At 35.4% G+C, this 15,630-nt stretch overlaps 1 protein-coding gene across 8 annotated transcripts in view; it reads right to left on the bottom strand.

Annotated features, from left to right (window-relative positions):
- PTPRM (protein tyrosine phosphatase receptor type M) overlaps positions 1-15,630 on the bottom strand; it is an 824,073-nt gene that overhangs the window by 328,880 nt on the left and 479,563 nt on the right. For all 8 annotated transcript variants that reach the window (XM_081079020.1, XM_081079013.1, XM_081079015.1 and 5 more), the window contains exons 10-11: positions 14,746-14,947; positions 11,722-11,824 (exon numbers count right to left, since the gene is read on the bottom strand). In XM_081079020.1, the coding sequence (XP_080935146.1) occupies positions 11,722-11,824; positions 14,746-14,947 (305 nt within the window). The remainder of the gene's footprint in view (positions 1-11,721; positions 11,825-14,745; positions 14,948-15,630) is intronic.

Here is a 15,630-nt window from a genome sequence, read left to right as displayed (position 1 = left end):
TTGCATTTTTATGGTTTTAACCTCTAAAACAGAGCTATTATTAGTAACGATTCCAATTAACAATGTCTTCTTGTGTCCACGATGTTTGATGGAACAAAAGATCTTCTAAAACTTCAATGATTTTACAGAATGAATATACAATATTAATACAAAACACACATTTCTTACAACTTCCACAACGTTATTGTCAAAATATGGGTTACTGTTAGAACACAGGTCCTATTTAAGTGATAATCACAATGTATCGGCATAAAAATTAAAGGACAGTAACAGAAAATTAAAGCACAGTACGAAAACAAGGAATAAAGGAAATAAAGACTGAAGAGCAATCTAGTCAGTGTGTTTTGCTAAGCAAATACTGATATTATAGTTTGGCCCTTTTTGAGCACTTCAGTTTACGAAGAACTTTCAGTTATATTAATCTTCATGAAAACACTGTGAGATATGTGTCTTGGCATAGCATTAACCCCTGTTTTTTCACAGAATGTAAACGGATTTACGAGACTCTACAAGAATAAGAAAAGATTTATGGAAAATCAAAGAGAGAGACAGAGTTCTGTGTGGAACTGGCAGAAGTTTGCCAGGCAGTCTTGAGAGGGAAAGCTGCGGAGACAGAGGGGTAAGAGAGAGAGACTGGCAGAAGTTTGCCAGGGCAGTCTGATGGAGACAACTGCACCAATAAGAAGGTGTGATGTGGTTTTACATTTTTCCATGTAGGATGTAGGGTGCTTGTCAGCTTGCAGGGGGCTGCCGTTACAATTGTCTTCTCCCGGGAAATGTTCTGTTCCTGTCTCTGATGGATATCAGCTTGCAGGGGGTTGCTGCTGCAATTAGGAATCGTTCTGTTCTCATCTATGATGGGTGGTTGTTAGTTTGCAGGGGGCTGCCCTTGCGATTGGGAACTGTTCTATTCTCACCTATGATGCATGTAAGGCGCTTGTCAGCTTGCAGGTGCAGTGCTGACCATGGGAGTCAGAGCCCAGAGGTTAATGTTTTAAGCCCGTTCTTGTTAACCCACTAGCTCGCTCCTGTTAACTCTTTGCCTGTCCCATCCTGCCAGCTCACAAGCTCACTCCCGTTAATTCTTTATTTGTCTCATCAATATGTAGGATGTGTACTGAACTCCAATTTTAGAAATGAAGAAAGACTCAAGAGTCCCTAGGATGGCCAAAGATAACACAAGAACAAACAACACAGCCTAGATGCCACCCAAGGCTCTGATCCATGCCACATGTTCCTTTATTTGCAATACCATCTTCCTAAAAGATTAAGTCCTATGGTTATTTATAGCAAAAAGATCAGGTTTCATTTATTCTAAGTAAAACTTCAATTATTTGGAGAGAACTCAGAGAGAGTACCACACAGCTACCTGCCAGCCTCCTGGGTTGATGTGGGCCCTGGAGTCCTCACCTGGGATAACAAGTCAGTACCATCAGGAAGCCGCACAGGCCCATTTACTTCCTGCATATCCTGCCCCAGGGGGTGACCTAAGACGAAAATCCAATCATATCTTTGCCCCATAAAAATCCTTCTGCGGTCTAATCACTTATTTACAAACAAAATAAAACATGAATTGAGGGCTGTGCCTAGCATAGAGCCAGGGATGGAAATACAGGTTACATCACACAGGGCAGCCTTGGCCCTGAAGGAGCTAGCAGTTTAGCAGGACATGCAATCACCACACAGCGTGATGAATCTGGGTCTGTGGTATGCTTGGGGAGCAGCAAGGCCAGAGAAAGGTGTCCCAGGAAGTAGACATCTGGGCTACAACTCAGAGAATGAGTCAATGAGTGAGAGAGAGCTGGAGTGATTGTGTGTGTGTGTGTGTGTGTGTGTGTGTGTGTGTGTGTGTGTGTAAGTAAGTAAGTAAGTAACTAAGTAAAGTGTGTGTTGGGGTAGAGGAAGAAACAAGAGAGAAGATTCCATGCTAAGGAAGCATCAAATGCAACCCGGCATATTCTCTGTAGTGAGTGTATATGACTTCAGCTGGAGGATGGCTTGAAGGGCAGGCTGACCCAGGAAGTGGCTAGATGATGGACACCAGACATTATAGATAAAGTCTGGATTCACTTGGGAGCAGTGGGAAAACACTGATGGGTTTCTAAGTAGGAGAGAGAAAGATCCCTGCAGCCACAGTGTGTGGAGTACAGATTGGGGAGCTGAAAAGGCACAAGTAGGAACTAAGGCAGCGGTGCGGGTGATGTAAAGTAAAGGAGAAAAGGCGAGTGTTAGTGAGCTTGAGAGGTGAGAAGCAGGGTGAGTTTTCAAAGGAATCAGTACAAGTGGAGAAGATTTTAGTCATCTTCCTAACGTAATTTGAATTTGTAGCAATGGCTTATTTGAAGTAGTCTTTCTGAATTTCTGTTCTCTTTTAACAAAACATAACAGATTGATTCAAGGGTAAAGACTGAGTATTCTTTCATGTATATGTATTATATGGAAGGGGCAATGTATTTAACTTTTAATTAGGGATGAAAACATAGATTTAAAACCCTTCTTGTTCCTGATATGTCTGACTAGTTAAAAGGCAGATTTAGACCTTCAGATTCTTATCTATGAATGTTTCAGTGATAATTACTTCTGCTAAGAAAGAGAAGGGGTTCAATTCAATAAACATTTATTGCACACTTAATTTGTTTTGAGGTACTAAATTTCAGAGACTAAATTATAAAAATCATTTTGTGATCATTTTGCATTTCCTATTATACACTTTACATAATGATTAACCAAGGAAAATGCTCATTTCCCAGCATTACATGCTTAAATCTAATTAATACTCCTGAGCGCTGGCCATACCTCATTTACTGTGTGTGTGTGTTTTTAATTGTATTTACTAGGATGACTACTGTTCACTTCTCTTTAGTTGCTCTTATCCCAAGCGTTTGTATACGTTGCTCCTCTCCTTTTTGGACCAACACCTTTCTTTTTTTTTTTTTTTTTTTTTTTTTTTTTTTTTAATTAATTTTATTGGGGTGACAATTGTTAGTAAATTTACATAGATTTCAGGTGTACAATTCTGTATTACATCGTCTATAAATCCCATTGTGTGTTCACCACCCAGAGTCAGTTCTCCTTCCATCACCATATATTTGATCCCCTTTACCCTCATCACCCACCCCCCACCCCCTTACCCTCTGGCCAACACCTTTCTTACAGCTCCTGACTGGCCACTTCCTAATTCTCCTTTGGGTTTCAGCTTAAATAAAACATCCTGATTCCCTTACTGGGATTTCACCCTCTGTCATATGCTCTTAGATTACTCCGGACTTTTCTAAGCAGCATTGATCACCAACCTAGTACAGTGACTTGAACAGAAAATTATTCAATAGCTATTTTGTGAATGAATGAATAATACCCAAATTTTAACTCTAAAATTTCCTATAACACTTTTCAATGTTATAAACTTCAGAATTTTAGTGACATACTCATAACTGCAGAGACCTCTTACCACTTCTTATTGAGCAGAAAATACACTGATGCTGGACAGGAAAACACTTTTAGGTAAAACTAGAGAAGTGAAGAACTGGGACATAGAGGACAGTTTAAAAGGGATCTGGTAATATGGAAAAAAGCTAACATTCCTTTCTAATCATTTTACTATTGATAATGTTCAATAATTGATGTTAATTTAATTAAGTAGATGAAAACTAAATACAGGTAACCATTACAAGTATAATATAATAATACGTTTATGCATTACATTTTCTATACAATAAAAAATGTAAAATGTATAATAGAAAATGTAATATATAATATATAACATTTACAATATTCTTAAAATAATTTTTGAATAATAATTCACAAATAATAATTTGTGAATCAGCATTTTTATGTGCTTCAGTTTTCTCATCATAAACCATTACACTGTGTAATTTGCAAGTGCTGGCTGATAAAATGTTTTGTTCAAGAGAATGATATAAAACAGAGTTCATTATATGGCTGTGCCCTCTCTCCCGCCTCAGGAGCATCAAGAAGTACTGTAATATGAGGAGAGTGGTCAGATCCTCTGAGCTGTTCCTTGGTGCTGAGAGGCTGTACCTCTAAGCAACATACTGGATTTGCTTTCACTATCTGTCTGCCCCATAAGTGACTTTATCTGTCTTTTAGAACTTGTAATGTTGTCTTGTGTGTATATTTGTGATCTTAACACCTGAATCAACTGAAAGTGAGTTAGCTATAGTCAAATCAGTTAGTCTTTGGCAAAATTCAAAGGCTATTAGTCTTAGCTTGAAACACCTTTGGAAATTTATCCCTTAAACTCTCTGGAATCAATAATTGTGGTTAGTTAGACCCAGTAGTTCCTGAGAGCAAACGGCATACAAGCTTTGAGATTTATGAAAGCTTTGAGGCAATATGCTGTTCATTTCAAGGTATTTGCAACCTTTTGGTGCTCTGGGTTTATAATTGAGACTATTTTGAAATGATTCCCCTGTTAACATTTACAGATGGCCCAGAAAAGTGGGGAGAAAGAAACAGCATGTAACTTTCTCTGTTGTCAATGGAAAATGAAATCAACTTGTAAGTCCACCTCTGTTACCCTGACGGATGGCTTCTGGGCTGCTGGTCCGTACGATGGGGGAATGCACAGCACCATGTCCTTGACCTCCAGGGAGGCAGTCGTGTATAATGTATTGCCTCTGCTGTAAATGACACTCAAGGGTGTTCATGAAATCTCTCGTTCCAATCTCAGACATTTATATTTTCAGCGACAAACATGGGTTCCTTTGGGCATGGCAGAAGTAAGAAATAGTATGATCAAAAACTTGGTTCTTCCCTGGCCACAGTCAAGAATTAGCCACAATCGTACACCGAGTGTACTGATGGCATTCCTTTAGAAGCTGAGAGAAGCACTTGCACTCTGACTTTCAGTAAACAAAAGCACTGCCATATCCATTCAATAGGCATTGCATACACACCTAAATACATACGATAATGACTACAAAAGTGATTAGCACAGACTAAGGGCAAAGGGGTTAGGTGATGCAGTAAAAGGAAGGTACAGAGGAGCAAAAAGAGAAAGATCCAGATGGTTCTTCTGAGCAAGAGGGACTGATAATGCAACATATTTACTGTTTATGAAAATCAGAATTTAAAAATATTCATCCAATTAGTGATTTCCAATAAATTATCAGTCATTGCTAAACTAGATTTTTCAATTTCTTGTGTTCTAGTATTCACTTTAACAATACTTTAAATGGTTAATATCACCAATCACTTGATTAGTATTATTTTTTTCTTCTAAAAAGGACCACATAGTTTTGATTTCTCTAAATCCTGTTTCTAATGAAAATTAGCATTTGGCATTTATAAGACCACTCCCCCTCCTGCCCAAGGTTAAGGGTTAAGCTATACTTTAACTGGGCCGAATGGAAAGGAAAGTTGGGAGGGCTTCCATACATGGCACTCTAATCCATCCTGAAATGCTGCAGCTGGACTGATTTTCCTTACATTTTTTTCCTTCCCTAAATCCCTGGAATGGCTTACCCACTGCCGTAACAAGCTCTTGTCCCCACTGCTTAGCACAGTGCTTGAAACCTGGTGAGCATTTAGTAAATGTAATCCTAGCAACTCCATAGGATAAAATGGTATCACCTTTGTTTTAGGAAGATGAGGAAGGAACCCTAGGCTCAGAGACATTAAGAAATTTAAAACGGTCATGTGGCTAGTGGTTGAGAGAGCTGGGATTTGAAACTAGGTTTAATTCTGAAGAGGATGTTCTTTTGCTACACCCTGGGGCTCATTAAAAAAGTTAGGTCCACAATTTATGTGACCAGGAGTAATTATTTAAATATTAGAATACTTTCCTCCTTAGAATATGCCAAAGGAGGAAAGAGTGATTCCGCCTATCTAAAAGGCTATGCATGACACCACACACTATCTTGTGTGTTAGGCCATAATTATCTTCATTATTAATTATTGATAGATTCAGTAGTTTCCAATTAATTTAGGGCACAACATTGTTTAGTCACGGAAATTATATATCAATTTATGATAGGATAATTTAAAATAAAGCTACTTTTGGGTCTGAAGGTAAACTTTGCATTGTGAGGTTTTACACTGTAGCTTTTTTTTTTTCTCAAAATAATATTGTCATTACAGCAAGAAAATAAAATAAAGGGATGAACTTTTTTATGAATTAGTAATAATAAATATTTTCAAATTATTATTTAACTGCCTTCTCTGAGCCAGGATCAAACTCTTGGACAAAACTATTCTGATTATAAAGATAATTTGTAGACTCTGGAGATTCAATTCTAACATAATTATTAAAAGGGCATTTGAATCACAAATATCTTTCTCTGAAGAAAGTGGAAGAAGAATGAGATTCTTCAAGGATGAAAAAACATCATTAGACTTCATAGAGAAAAGCAAGTGACATGTCTCGCTGAGTTTTCATTGGTATACCATTTTGTAAATTTTACTTTTAGAGTAGTTATTAGATACAGATCAGTTTCCTTTTGTTTTATGGTTAATTTTTTTTCAGTAGATCTGATAATAACTGTAATTAGCTAATGATTCAGGGGTCAATGGGGAAACCTAATCTTTTTATAGAGTTGTTATACAAGCATAGGGAATGTAGTCAATAATATTGTAATAACCATGTATAGTACCAGGTGGGTATCAGATTAATTGGGGTGATCACTTCCTAAATTATATAAATGTCTAACCACTATGCTGTACACCTGAAACTACTATAAAATAACACTGAATCTTAATTATAATTGAAAAAATAAATTAAAAAAAGAAAAAGAGTTGTCCAGAATTGAAGCTTGGATAGAGTTCATTATCTATTTATAATATCAGTTCCTAAAAACTTGCAAATGCATAAGTAAAGGTAGCCAGATGAAATGAAAATTTAAAAATGCTGTAGAGATATCAGAATTTACAGAAATTCTATTTATGATTTTCTTGATAGAGAAAATTGTTAAATCCATAATTTATTTTTCATGTTAAATTAATTTTAATGATATCAGATTGGAATAATATAGATACACAAAGGAAAGTTAGATGAACAGATCTGGTCCTCTGAGAAGAAGCAATGCAAACTACCTACTGACATGGTCTAAAGAGAGCCATACAAGAAAAAAAAAAAACACTTACATAGTATTTACAATGTGAGAGGTATGGTTTGAAGTGTTTTTCAAAAACATTACTTCATTTAATTTTCACAAGAACTCTATAATGTTGATATATTCAAAGGTTCCCTGCATGAAGAAGAAAATGGAATGTCCCAAAGCTGGTGTTAATGGAGTGAAAATGTCTTTGCTTGGACCTACAGACAATAGACAATCCAAAAGATTGCTGCTGCTTAATTTTTTTTTAAAACTTGGTCTATACTTCATAATATCAAAATTCCAAATCATATTCAATCCCATACCAACAATTGTAATTCATAAATAATATAGAACACTTTTTAAACCCAAATGTATGATTATCTCTACCTTTCATTAATAATAATAATCTCTTTCGTTGATATTATTATCAAAAGATTTATTTCACTGTCCCATCTGTAGTGGTATATTTTACAGACACTCTGACTTCCACTCTCAGGCTGAGTCCCTTCAGCAAAAACTGCTGTGTGATAACCAGCTGGGGACATGAATGTTAGGTTGATGGCCCACAACGAAAATAAATCTCATTTCTCATATAGCTCCAGGATTAAATCAAACATTTTTAGGAAGTGTAACAAATTTTCTTAAACACAATTGCCTTACTGCCTATTTATCCTCAATGGAATGCAAACTTGTCCTTCACGTTGCTTAAGAATACAGCATGAATTTTTCAAAGGACAAAGAGCTTGATAATGAGAAAAAACAGCATCCTTTAATAAATTTCTAATTTGTTACAAAAGAATAGTTGATGAGTGGTTTGAGTAAATCAGGTATTAGAAGTTAACAATGAGGCTTTAATATGAGTATACATTTTCTTAGTTAACTAAATAAGGCAAAGCAGCATAAGGAAAAAATGAAAGAGAGGAGTAAATGAAAACAGCAGACATTTGCAAAGTCTACCACGATAATCAATTCAAGGCAAAATCAATTTAATAAAAACATGGACATATTATATAAAGATAAATTCTTGATTTATATATGAACCTGAAGTTACTATATAATTCTTTCTTTTTTTCATCGGAAGTGTTTTGGGTGAATAAAATATTTATGCTTGCTTTTTACTAACAGGAACTATTTCCTATCTCATTTGAAATCTTACCTACCTAGGAAACAACCTTAAAAAGGTAACGCAAAATATTTCTTCCATGCCTTATACCCTCATCGCTTCCCTATTCATAACGGAATGAGGTTACTGTTTGCTTTAAGATTTTGATCCTGATTCTCAGCAACAGAAACTATTCACAAATGGCATTGCTTTTTAAATATAACTGTTGAGGAAACATTGAGTTGCGAGGACAACCATAATATTAGAAGTTACCAATGACAATAAAAGCACAGGCATTAAAATAATTGGGGCTACCTTTATTAGAAGAACAAAGTGTCAGCCTTAAATAAAGTTACAGTCACGTGTTTAGACATCAGTTTTAATGTTTTGGTTGTTGATGTGATTATTGCCCACCTCCTGTCCCCATGGACAGACAACAGTAATAAGTGTTTTCCTCACTCAATAATTTCTCCTGAATGAATCAAAACATGAGACTTAATCTTTTAACATCTCACTGAAGTAAATATAAGAATGTTTATTAATTAACATATTTAAGCACTGAGTTTTAATTAAGAAGACACATGTAACTCCAAAACATCTATCAACAAATTACAGCAACAATGCCTAAAGAACAAAAATGAATCATATGAAAACACAATCACCTAAGGGTCAAAAATGTGATTAAGTCTCAGGCATATGGACCATTAGAAGGTGTAAAACATCATTAGTGGGGAATATTACACGCAGTATGAAATATACATAAGAATAAAGTCCCAGAGAGAATTTTTGTTGCACACAAAAAGCATAACAGTTTGTGTAAAACTCATTTTTTATTTAAAGCTGCTCTTTTACTGGCAAATTACAAAGGTTTTCACTGCTGGGTTGTGTCTACATGTAATGAACAGTAGAGAGGACAAGACAGAGAAAAGACATGATTCTAAATGAGTAAAAGAAAATTAAGCTTTTACCTGTCTTATTAAAGAAAAAAATAAATCTATGAACGGATATTAAAATTCTATCCTATGTGCTGGTTTACTGGCTGGAATGATGGAATCTGGGTTCTTCCTGGCCATCTCAGGATTTAAATAATTTTATGTGACAGAGCTGATGTGTTGATCAATAAAAAGACAACAATCATTTACATTGAGAGTTGAGTGTAATTTCAAGAACCTGCATTAACCCGCTGAGTGTCTGTAGTGGAATCAATACACAACCACCTTACTTAGTGAAGTGCACAACTGAAGTACAACTGAATTTTCAACACCAATGAATATAGATTGAAGAAAAATCAAATGAATTGAAAGAATGGGTTTTGGAAATCACACAATGACAGTAGTTTTGAACACATAATACTGTGTGAAATCCAGGAAAGCAAACAGATGTTCACTTCATTTCCCCTCTTTCTTCTAGTATTTATCTTATCACTTGGGAAAAGCTTTCTTGTATCGCAGTTTGATTACATGTGCATTTTGCAAATTTCCAGATGTGTTCAAATGTTTTAATCTACATTATGGCTTTATATTTTAGATCCCTATGATTCCCTAATCAGAGTTCTTATTTCTCTAAACATTAAATGAAATTGAAAATTTTCATGTACCGAATTTAGTTTGAGAGTATTATAGAACTTTTTTCTCTCTACATACTTATCTTTCTAGATATGTTGGTCTTCCATATCTATTCAATAGGTAATTAGTTCCTTTATGCTGTGCTATATTAATGAACCAGTTGAGCATATTCACTTTTTGGCAAAAAAAAAAAAAAAAAAAAAGTCTTTTGACAGGTGAGGTTGAGATACTTTCCTGTCTTAAATTTGTGCCAATAAAATTTACATATTTAGGAAAAGCATCCTTCCAGTAAAAGTGATCTCTGTAGTGGATTTCCCTGTAATGCTTACTGAATAGTGTCCCACAAGAATTGATCTTGATTCTAGCATTATAGGTTTAGATGATGAACACAGATAATAAATTTATTAATTTCAAGATGATAACGTTGTGGAAGAAAGTATAATAGAGGCAGAATGAAGTGACCCTGTCAAATTCAAGGGATATTTGGCCAATAACAAGAGAATGTTTAATCAAAGCAGAGCAATGCTGCACTTGGAAAACTGTGAAAGAGGATATGACAACATAAACTGAAATCTTAGAAGAGGTAAAAAGCTGGGCCTAATGAAATGATATAAGACCTGTAGTGAAAGCTATGTATTTTGGACACTCTGACAAGCATTTGAATGTGTATTTTTATATACAGAAGAGTAAGAAATCTGAGGATAGCTACACGTAACTAACCAGTAAGGCTACAAAGTCTCCAAAAACAACTAGAAAGGTTTAAATGAAAACAAAACCATGGCATCACTTTGCCAGCAGTCATAATGCCTTAAATTTGGAACAGAGCTCTTACATATTTCACAGTGTTCTCACTAACTGGACTTATGAATGGCAATCATAAATCCCTTACATGAGCTACTATGTTGAGTAAGTGAACAGAGTCAATTAAAAATTGTTTCATGAAATTTTGTAGATTTTTCAAATACAAATTTCTGTGATTTCACCCTAATTTGACTTCATTATCAACTAATGTTATTTTGTTTTTACTCTTGACTCTGTGGGCTGAAACTGGTATATTTTTCTTATCAGAGAGAAAAAAATTGATACTATAGTGAAAACATGATCAAATAGAGCCAAGTTTCAAAAAGTTAATGAAAACGAAATCTACAAAAAGAACATGATAACAAACCCTATATAGTCTTAATTGTGAATGTAAATATTTCCTTGGACTATGCTATTGAAAGTAATAGATTATTTTGAAGGGAATCACTTCTGTTAGTATAAAATATCTAAATCCCTTGGAAACAAGTAGAAATTTCATTTATATAGATTAACGAGCATATGACAAGTTCATATTCAAGAGTTATTCAGGCATTTCTTTGCTCCTTCCTAAGAAGAATCATTTATTTTATTCATTCACTGTAAAAGTTACACTTTGTAATTTCTTAGCTATATAAATCATCAAGGAATGAGAAATGAGACCTACATGCTGGTAATAAACTTAAATCTATTCAAATAAAGACTTCACAATACTCTTTCCAATCATCTGTTTCTTTTAAAAAATTATACACCACATGTTCAATTGAGAAATTAGCCAATATACTAAAAGTTAAGTGACTTAAAACCTCAGGTAAACAAACAAACAAACAGGTCCATTTAAAAAATAGAGCTCAGGATAAAAATGTCAGGTGCCCTTGGGTAACTACATTGGAGCTAGCTAGCAATTACCTTTTAGAAGTAAAGTCACTTCTCAACATCCTAGGGCTTTTGTTCTTTATCTTCAAAGAACAAACCACTTGCATCAGAATCAAACTCTTTACATAATACTTGATCACCCCACATCAAAGCACTTTCCTTTCTCTGTTATGTCTTTTAATTAAGAGCTAATAAAGATACCGGTTTACATGCTGACTGAGGTTTATAGCTAATCCTGAGAAAATACGTTTAAGAAATTATTCAATTTGATTTTAGTTTTCATCTCTCTAGAGCCAGCCAGCCCACCCCTTTCTCTGCTCATTACCTGACAGGTGCGCCTCGGCTGTGGGCAGGTTTCAGCATGACTGTCACTGTATTGTCAGTTTGATTCAAAGGGGTCTCAAGTTCATAAGCTGGCATAGACGGTGCTGGGGAAAAATACATAAGATGGACGCTCATTATTTCTGCTTTATCTTTTCAGTTTTCTTTCAACTTTCATTTACAAAGATCATTTAGAAAAACAGTGCTCTTTATGAAATGGCAGCTCTCAACTGACCACAAGCAGCCTACAAGTATACAGCCTACACAAAATATCAGGGACCACTGCAGAAACCAGTGTTAGTTGACTTCTTTGATCTCAGAGTTTAAGTATAGAGAGAGCATGAGAGGGGCTTGTGAGGCATTGGTAATATTCTGTTTCTCGAATTTCTGTTTGGATTCTTTCTAAATGGGTGTAGTGAGCTTGTGAAAATTCATCGAGCTATACACTTATAATTTGTGTGCTTTTCTGTACATATACTTTTCTTAAAAATATACTTTAAATGCATATTTAAGAAATAATTACTAGGATCATAAAATTGAACTTTACAGTTTTTCCAAGAGGTTTCTTTTCTTTCTTTTCTCTCTGTCTCTCTATTCTCTCTGTCTCTCTCTCTGTTTCTCTCTCTCTCTCTCTTCTCCCCCTCCCCTACCCCCTCTCCTTTTTTCTCTCTCTCTCTACCAGAAATCCATCAGGGAGTCTGAAAAGGACTTGCAGGAGCCAGAGAGACTTGTTGAAATTGGTGACTACTGATGGGTTCTCAGGGAAAAACTGACAGTGGAAAAGATACAGGAATTGAAGTAAGAAAGGCACTAGCGTGACTTTTTGTTGTGTTTTGTTTTAACCAGCATAAGAGCTTAGGCACATTAATTATCTCTGCAGCTTTAGTTTACTTATCTTTTGAATAGGAGAAATTACCCTCTAGGGTTATTATGAGAATTCAAAGAGGTAATAGATAAAGAGAACCAGGCAAATATAATTCTACAAATGTTAGTCCTCTTTCCAATGTGAATCCTATTCCCAAGGCGATTTCCTGGCATTTTTTTTGTTTATAGATTGTTAAGTCTTATTACGAGAAGATAACAGCAGAACTCTGGTAATTTTGTCGTCACCATGGACAAGAGAAATCATTTCATGAAGGCTGGGATGTGAGAGGGCACACAGTCTTTTTATGACCCACAGGTGTAGGTACCTGATGAGAACACTAGAGATTTTTTGCATATATAGTTTTTAAAAATCTCTTATATATAATCACCTTTCATGTAAAAGACACGAGTAAAACCTCAGTTCCATTTATTGGATTTTCTCAGCATTAAAAATTAACTCCAATGCTATTAAAAATTAACACCACTTCATAATACAGAATTACATTTTGTATAGAGAATAGCTCTCTATTTGAGGTCCACAAAAATATTAGATTGGTGCAAGAGTAATTGTGGTTTTTGCAATTATTTTTAACCTTTTATACCGCAATTACTTTTGCACCAACCTACTACAAAATAGGCGCCCATAAGTTGTAAAATTTTTTGCACTATAAAAATCAAATAGTTATTCTTCAGGAGCCTGTATAGGTTAACTAAAATGTCAGCTTTCTTTGCTTTTGGATAGAATTGTATGAACTTGGTGGGCTAACAGTACTCAGACCCATATCAACCAGAATGTTTAATAATAATAGTAAACATCAATTACTTTTCTAAAAGAACATCCCTTTTAAAATAATAATCTATGAAATATGGTACCCATAGGAGAAAAATTACCAAAAAAAAAAAAGGAGTGGGGGTGGAGGCGTACACGCTGATATACATTTCCTCTTTAAATCTGCACAATAAATTATGCACCAGATGATATCATCTTAATTTACATCCAGAGGTCAATTTACTTGATCAGAGAGGAAGTACGTGAAAAAAGTTATAACTAGAGCCCATATTTTCTGATTCCAAGCCCAGTGGTCTTTCTACGCACTCATCTGTACAACCTATTTCATTTTCCTAACCTCCCAAGGCCTTCTTCCTCTTTTCTAACTCTCATATTGTTATTATAACCCAATGTTTTATATCAAGTATCAAGTGCATATTAAACTTCAAGTTAAGTTTATGCTCATAAAAAAAATCTTACCTAATGAAAGCTTTTCTCTTAAGTTATAATTGCTTAAAAACAAAATCCCAAACCTCCCTCTGTCAAAAACTAGTGGAATGTTTACAGTACTTTAGTTGTGAGCATTTCCCTTCCTTTGATTCCAAATAAAAACTTTTGTAAAATTAGGAAAGAGGGATAACATATGTATAAAAGTCAGGATAAATATTATCTAGCTACCCGATTAAAAGAGTTACCTCCTTCGTCCACCCAAAGGGGAAAAATGGAAAAAGAAAATGCCATGCAACGTGTTTATTGCTGTTACATATCCCATACCAGATGGCAACTCCATTTCCTCTAGTCTGAAGCGCAGACGTTTTCTGCACAGTTGCATATGCCCAGAAATATTTCTCAAATTATATCTTTTGTTGAATGGTGTAATTGAGTCTCCATAAGCAAAAAGCTGGAGGCTATAAGTGCCTGGTACCCACCCCCTTCTGCCGTTGCCTCTCTCCTTAGGATGTGAAACGACTAATGGATGAAAGTCCCAAGGAAAGTTGATCCTCTGGCAGCGAACTCCATAGAATGCTGTCTTTCTGTTGAACACTTAATCATTCATGGCTCATTACAGAGATTTTTCCATCACTAGCACTCTGGTAACTTGGGAATGCGAAGGGGATAAGAGTGCACAGAACAGAACTTTCTGCTCAAGTCCAAGTCCTCCAATGCAAATTGTTGAAACAGTGGCTACTTCTTAACACAAGAGGATCATAAGCTCCCAAATTATAAATATTTATAGTATTTCATTTAATGCCATGAGTTTGGATTTCAGACATCCAAAAGTATTCATTTGAATATAATGTGTAAGTTTGGGTGAGCTTTGCATACCTGACAATCAGAATGAAAAAGGACAAAATGCCACTTCTGATAAAAGTCATAATTCGTAATGTATAATACCTGATATTTTGGTGGTGAACTGATTTGTTGTTGGAGGTCCAAAACCCTTAGCTGTGCTAGCTCGGATGGTAAAGGAGTATGTTGTCCCAGGATACAGTCCAAAAAACAGAAAATGTGTTTCATTTCCTAGTTTTGAAACTCTTCCACTTTGATTGGATAAGTCTATTTCTGGGTCAAAGGAGCTGACTGCTTTGTAGGTGATCTGCAAGAGAATAATAAGAATGCGATAAAATATCTGGAGCAGACAATCCAAGATTGCATCTTTATCCAATAACCCCGTATGATGTATACACTGTCAGACACTTTATGATAAGCTCTCCTATTCACTTAGACTCTTCAAATCCTGGATCCAGCGAAGTGGCGCAGGAACTCAGCCAAACTGTTATGAGTTATTACTTTTATAGACAGAGGAACTTATATTGCCAGTAGATTAGAATATAAAGGATGAGTTCCGGTTTAAGCTAATACCTTGAAGTTGTTTGCTTTCAAAATGTCATCGTGGAAAACTACATTACAGTTGGTTTAAAACAAAATAACAGAATATACAACTAGCTCAAACAGCTAAGAACGGGACAAGGGTTAAGAACTCATCTCTCATGCAGTGGCCACAGTTTGATTTAGCACTGAACAGGATTGTTGTCTACAGGGAACAAGGGCACGTAAGTATTTTCATCAACGTGGGCAAAGATATCAGCTCCCACAATAAATCCCAGACATGTGTCAGTAGCTCCTGATGCTAAGACTGTGGTCTTCATGATGGGTTATATTTACATCTTTTCTTTACAGCTGTCCGGAAGAACTTTCTGTCATGAGGGAAGTGTCCTAGTCTGCACTACTGAATATGGCAGCCACTACCCACAAATGGCTGTGGAGCACTTGAAATGT

This window comes from Rhinolophus hipposideros (genome assembly GCF_964194185.1).
Source record: "Rhinolophus hipposideros genome assembly, chromosome: 17".
In the NCBI taxonomy this organism is placed as follows: Eukaryota; Metazoa; Chordata; class Mammalia; order Chiroptera; family Rhinolophidae; genus Rhinolophus; species Rhinolophus hipposideros.
Note: the sequence above shows the minus strand (reverse complement) of the source record. Positions and strands in the feature narration are given on the sequence as shown.